Genomic DNA, 6,246 nt, shown 5'->3' on the forward strand with positions numbered 1-6,246 from the left:
TATATAACATACCTGGGGTATGGTGACCGTCAATGACAACTCTTATTTCCCACTCCACTTGTACTAGAGCAGATATTGAGACTGCAAAGATAAATGAGCCAGGGCTGGAGAGATGGTTCATTAAGAGCACTGGTTGCTCTTGCAGAGACTCAGGTTCAGTTCCTAGCACCCACATGGTGGCGTGAGCCACAGTCCACACACAATTCCTCCTTCACTGAGCTCACAGTCTAATGGGAGGGGCTGAGAACACAAGAACAGCTAAGGTAGCTGTGCACCCCACACCCTGGGGAGGACAAGGGGAAGGGGCTACATCACATCTGCCCCGCTGAGGAAGGCAGAAGCAGGAAAGGATTCACAGCATCCTGTAAAATGACTGTGTTTGCCAGGTGGAGAATGGAAGGAAGGATATTCCAAGTTGAAGAAACACCAATGAAAAGGAAGAGGCCTGAGAGCAAAAGGTATGTGCAGAATTAGCACCGGCTTGCTGTGAGAGGAGCAAAGAAACATGGCGTGGGGGTGGGGTCCTGTATAGAAATGAGCCTGGTTTTTGCTTCTCAGCATGTTTACATCCCATGTGGAATTAGTCATGTTTTGGTATCTGGGGAGGGCGGTTGGTACCCAGACCTTCTCAGACACCAGAATTCATAGATCTGATACATTTTGACATATGTACTTTAAATTATCTTTCTCTAAAACCAGGTCAGATGCTGCATGGCTGTAATCCCAGTATTTGGGAGATGAAGGCTGGAGAAGTAGAAGTTCAAGACCACTCTTGGCTACATAGTTTGAGAGTAGTCTGGGCTACCTGAGACCCTGTGTGGGCTTCCTCTCTCCCCAAATTAGATTACTTGTAATTTACAACTAATACAATGTAAATAAGTGTTTTGTTTTTTAGTTACATTGTGTATGTGTGTGTGTGTGTGTGTGTGTGTAGCATAGCTCTGGTGTGGCAGTCAAATGACAACTGGTGGGTACCAGCTCTCTTCCTTCTGCCATGCAGGTCCCAGGGATTGCATTTAGGTGGTCAGACCCAGTTGTAGGTGCCTCCACCTACTGAACCATCCTGCCCTATATGGTTTTTTTTTTTTTTTTTTTTTTTGTCTTTTTGAGACAGGGTCTCCTTGTAGCCCCAGCTGTCCTGGAACTCACTATGTAGACCAGGCTGGCCTTGAACTCACAAAAATCCACCTGCCTCTGCCTCCCGAGTGCTGGGATTAAAGGCATGTACCACCATGCCAGGTGCCCTATATGGTTTTTGAAAGAGGATTTCTTTCACTATATAGCCAGGATATAGCCTTGCCTCAGTCTTTGGAATTACAGGCCTGTGCCACCACACCATTTATTTGTTTACTTATATTTTATATGTATGAGTGTATTACCTGCATGTATGTTGTGCAATGACTGTGAAGGTCAGAAGAGGGCATTGGATCCCTGGAACTGGAGTTATAGATGGTTGTTATTTGCCATGTGGGTGCTGGGGACTGAACCCAGGTCCTCTGTGAGAACATCCAGTGCTCTTTACTACTGAGCCATTTCTCCATGGCTGGAGAATACAGATTCAGGTTACCCCAAATTCCATGTTCCAGTATGGAAGCAGTTTCGTGAAGTTTGTGTACTAACAGAACAAAGAAAAGTCATAAATCAAGACACTTTTCAAATACATTGTGGAAACATTAAGTAGGCAGATACAGCAAAAGAAAAATCTCAGCTATAGGCCTCATGTGCTATCTGATGACAGCCTTTGGTTAGTGGCAGTTGGTGGTTTGCTAAGTTAATACATTTCAAAAGATTTTTGTGCCAGTCACAAGATGTTAAGTCAGAAACAAGGATGGGCAAGGAGTGGCTATTTAGGGGGCTAAAGATGTCCCAATATAAATGGTAATTAGGCTCTGAACCTGCAACAATCCAAAGTCTCTACAGTCATTGAAATTCTAATCAACTGATCAACCTTTGTAGAATATTCAGTTTTAAGCTGCAGTTTTCTGGGAGATTTCGTTCAATAATAAATAATAAATTGTGTATGAGGTAGGGATGGAGAGGTAGCTTCTGGGGCCTTGTATTAGTCACTTTTCTGTTGCTGTGATAGAAACACTGACCCAAGTAATTTATCGAAGGAAGGGTTTATTTGAGCTTACGGTTCCAGGGCAATTACAGTCCATCATGGCAGGGAGGCATGGTTGCTGGAGGTGGTGGGAACAGGAGCAGCTGAAGTGAAGCTCTCACATCACGCAGGCACAGGAAGCAGGAGAGCAACTGGCGATCTGTCAAGGCTTAAGGACTCTCTAAGCCCACCCCCAGTGACGTGCTTCCTCCAGGATGGCCATACCTTCTAAAACCTCCCAAAACAGCACCACCATCTGGGTAGAGAATGTCCAAATACTTGGAGCCTATGGAGGACATTATCATTCAAACCATCACAGGCCTCTTGCAAGTGAGGGAGTAGGATCCTAAGACTTGTGTCTTGTCCTGTGGTGTATCTTTGGTATGCTGACTTTGCATGACTGCAATTGCTATATACTTTTCCCAGTAGCCTAAGGTGTACTTCCCAGCCTACCTCTGCCTCTCCAAGCCTAGCATCCTCTATGAGCCCTCACTACCACCCCATAGTGTACCCGTGTAACAGAACCCCTCTGAAAGACCTCGAAGTAGCCTCTCTCGGAGAGCATCTTGGAAAACTCAGCCCTTAGTGTCTTCTCCCACCTCTCTGACAGAAATATCAAAGTGCTGTTAATGTGTTTCTGCCCAAAGCTGGTGGTAATTGCCTTGGAATGCATCAATACATTCTTATTCCCATTTTATAGATGAAGGAATAGAGGGTTAAGTCAATCAAGCTGAACTCAGCTGGGTCTCGCTGACCAAACCCAGCCCACAAGGGGAAAGGTGGATGTAATGACCAAGGCTGGGAGTTTGTACTGGACTTGAGAGTGTGAACTTTATTCCTCAGATAATGGGGAGCTAACCCAGGCCCTGGCCCAGGGGAGGTGCTCCATAGCACTTCTCAAAACTTGTCAGACTTATTTGTTTGCTTTCTTTGTTGTTGTTGTTGTTGTTGTTAGTCTCCCTCTAATGGAATGGAAGCAGGTGGGGCAAGGCCTTTGTTTTATTCACTGCTGTAGACTCCCTGGAACCTTCTAAAGATGCAGTAAGCATCTAAGGAGGGAGGGAGGGAGGGTTCTTAGAACTGAAATCTAAGCATTTAATGTGCATTATCTTATTTAATGTCCAAACAGCCTTTTGAAGTAAAGACTATTCCCATGCACCCAGATAAGGCTCAGAAAGAATAACTTCTTTGAGGTCATGTGGCTAGGCAAGTGGCAAAGCTAGTACATATACCTAGACAGTTTGGAATCCATGACTGCAGGACCTGGGCATTTGACAATAGATAGGAGCTATAAGAAGCTATTTTGGGGACTGGAGAGGTGGCTCAGTGGTTAAGAGCACTGACTGCTCTTGCAGAGGACCCAGGTTTGGTTCCTAGCACCCACATGGTGACTAACAGCATTCAACTCCAGTTCCAGGGGAATCCCATGTCCTCTTCCGACCTCTGTGAGCATTGCACAACATAGGTACACTTACATACATGCAGACAATGTAAAATAAAAATAATAACTTTTAAAAAAAAGCCATTCTGGGGCCATGCATGGTGGTGCTCCTTTAATCCCAGCACTTGGGAGGCAGAGGCAGATGGATATCTGTGAGTTCAAGGCCAGCCTGGTCTACATAGTGAGTTCCAGGACAGCTGGGGGTACAGGGAGACCCTGTCTCAAAAAGATAAAAAAAAAAGAAAAAAAGAAAGAAAAAGAAAAAGAGGGGCTGGAGAGATAGCTCAGTGGTTAAGAACACTTGCTGCTCTTACAGAGGACCTAGGTTTGATTCCCAGCACCCCCAGGGCAGCTAACAACCTTCTGAAACTCCCCTTCCAGTGGAATCCCATGCCCTCTTCTGACCTCCACAGGTATTACACTTATAAACATGCAGGCAAATGTACTCATAACATAAAAAATTAAAAAAAAATTTTTTTTTGAAAAGAAGAAGAAAAAAGGGAGCCATTCTGGTAGAAGGAAAGGGAAAGATGGGGTCAAGAAAGCCTTGAGGCTGAGACCCAGGCCAGTCAGTTGAGCCAAGCATCTGTGACTGCCTTTCTGTGAGCATAACTTTCACTTTTTTTTTTTTTTTTTTTTTTTTTTTTTTTTTTTTTTAGAACTCACTATGTAGACCAGGCTGGCCTCGAACTCACAAAGATCCACCTGCCTCTGCCTCCCATGTGCTGGGATTAAAGGCCAGAGCCACCACACCCGGCCAACTTTCACTTTTGATTGCCTTCCAATTCCAGGTCTCCACTGAGGATGAAGTTGTGACATCAAAGTCTTCCAGCCCTTAGCAGTCATCTGCCCCTGAAGCCGTAGGCCACACACGCCCAATGCTCTGCCTCTGCTTACTTTTGGTCAGACTCTGGAGAGCCTCCAGGGTACCACCCTGGAGGTAAGCCATGCTCAGACCTTGGTGTGCCCCATGATGCCTCAGTCTAGCTTCTCTACACATATTGGCACCATGTTTGCCAACTCCTCAGCCAACGCCTCTTCTACCAACAGCTCTGAGATCCCGTGCCCTGACTATCAGAGCACCCATCATCTGCACATGGTGGTCTACAGCCTGGTGTTGACGGCCGGGATCCCACTCAACGCCCTGGCCCTCTGGGTCTTCCTCCGGGTGCTGCGCATACAGTCGGTAGTGAGCGTGTACATGTGCAACCTGGCGGCCAGCGACTTGCTCTTTACCCTGTCGCTGCCTTTGCGCCTCTCCTACTATGCAAGGCACCACTGGCCCTTCCCTGACTTCCTGTGCCAGATGTCGGGCGCCATCTTCCAGATGAACATGTACGGCAGCTGCATCTTCCTGATGCTCATCAACATAGACCGCTACGTGGCCATCGTGCACCCGCTGCGACTGCGCCACCTGCGGCGGTCCCGCGTGGCGTGGCGGCTCTGCCTGGGCGTGTGGGCGCTCATCCTGGTGTTTGCCGTGCCCACTGCCCGCGTGCACAGGCCCTCGCCCTGCAGGTACCAGAACATCACGGTGCACCTGTGTTTCGAAAGTTTCAGCGATGGGCTGTGGAAGGGCCGGCTGCTGCCGCTCCTGCTGCTGGCGGAGACGCTGGGCTTTCTGCTGCCTCTGGCGGCCGTGGTCTACTCGTCGTGCCGGGTCTTCTGGACACTGGGGAGGCCCGACGCCACGCAGAGCCATCAGCGACAGAAGACCGTGCGCCTCCTGCTGGCCAACCTCGTCATCTTCCTGCTGTGCTTCGTGCCGTACAACGCCACGCTGGCTGTGTACGGGCTGCTGCGGGCAGGACTGGTGATGGCCAGCCAGGGGGCCCGAGAGCAGGTGCGCGGGGTGCTGATGGTGGTGGTGCTGCTGGCCAGCGCCAACTGCGTGCTGGATCCGCTGGTGTACTACTTCAGCGCCGAGGGTTTCCGCAACACCCTTCGCAACCTGGGGACTCCGCTCCGTGCCAGAACTTTGGCCACTAACGGGACTAGAGGAGCGCTCACCGAAGCACCTTCAGAGTCCACTCAAACCACTGGGCATGATGCCACCAGTCAAGGTCTACTCCACCCCCCTCATCCTGGAACCCCTTTTAACCAGTGCCCCCACGATACGGCCCTCTGAAGCTCATGGGAGCATAGTGTGACAGGCTTAGAAGTGTGCATTTCAGAGAGGTGGGCTAGGCACTTGGACTCCTGAGGCAATGCCAGCTCTAGTGCGCAGAAGGGAACACGTGTGGAAGCAAGGGTAGAGGCAAGAAAGTGCTGCTGGTGACAACTTCAACCTGGTGGATATTACAGGAACTCCTCTTTAGTGTGTAGGAAGCCATGCAAGGAGGCTGCCCATGGCTAAGAGCTGGTAAATGGAACAGAAGATGGATATCCTGGATTTAAATCATCAGTCTGAGAGCTGAAGAGCCCCAGACCTTAGTGGATCAACTACACAGAAATTCATTTGCTGACTTTAAAAACAAAGCAAGCCAGGTGTGGTGGCATGCGGAGGTAGAGGCAGGTGGATCTCTGTGAGATAGAGGCCAAACCTGGTCTACATAGTTTTCCAGGCCAGCTGGGACTACAGGGAGACCCTGTTTCAAAAAATATAAAATCTGGGTGTGGTGGCACATCCCTTTAATCCCAGCACTCGGGAGACAGAGGCAGGTAGATCTCTGTGAGTTCCAGGGCAGCTGGGGCTACAGGGAGA

General features: G+C 48.9%; 1 protein-coding gene across 1 annotated transcript in view; it reads left to right on the top strand.

The window, feature by feature from the left end:
* Nucleotides 1-5,990, top strand: part of Lpar5 (lysophosphatidic acid receptor 5) — an 8,615-nt gene extending 2,625 nt beyond the window's left edge. Inside the window, exons 2-3 of the mRNA XM_008825404.3 lie at nt 387-458; nt 4,334-5,990. Coding sequence (XP_008823626.1) covers nt 4,513-5,670 — 1,158 coding nt within the window. The 5' untranslated portion in view covers nt 387-458; nt 4,334-4,512 and the 3' untranslated portion in view covers nt 5,671-5,990. The remainder of the gene's footprint in view (nt 1-386; nt 459-4,333) is intronic.
* The last annotated feature ends 256 nt before the right edge of the window (nt 5,991-6,246 follow it).

This window comes from Nannospalax galili, unplaced genomic scaffold (genome assembly GCF_000622305.1).
Source record: "Nannospalax galili isolate Female #2095 unplaced genomic scaffold, S.galili_v1.0 scaffold589, whole genome shotgun sequence".
NCBI lineage: Eukaryota > Metazoa > Chordata > Mammalia > Rodentia > Spalacidae > Nannospalax > Nannospalax galili.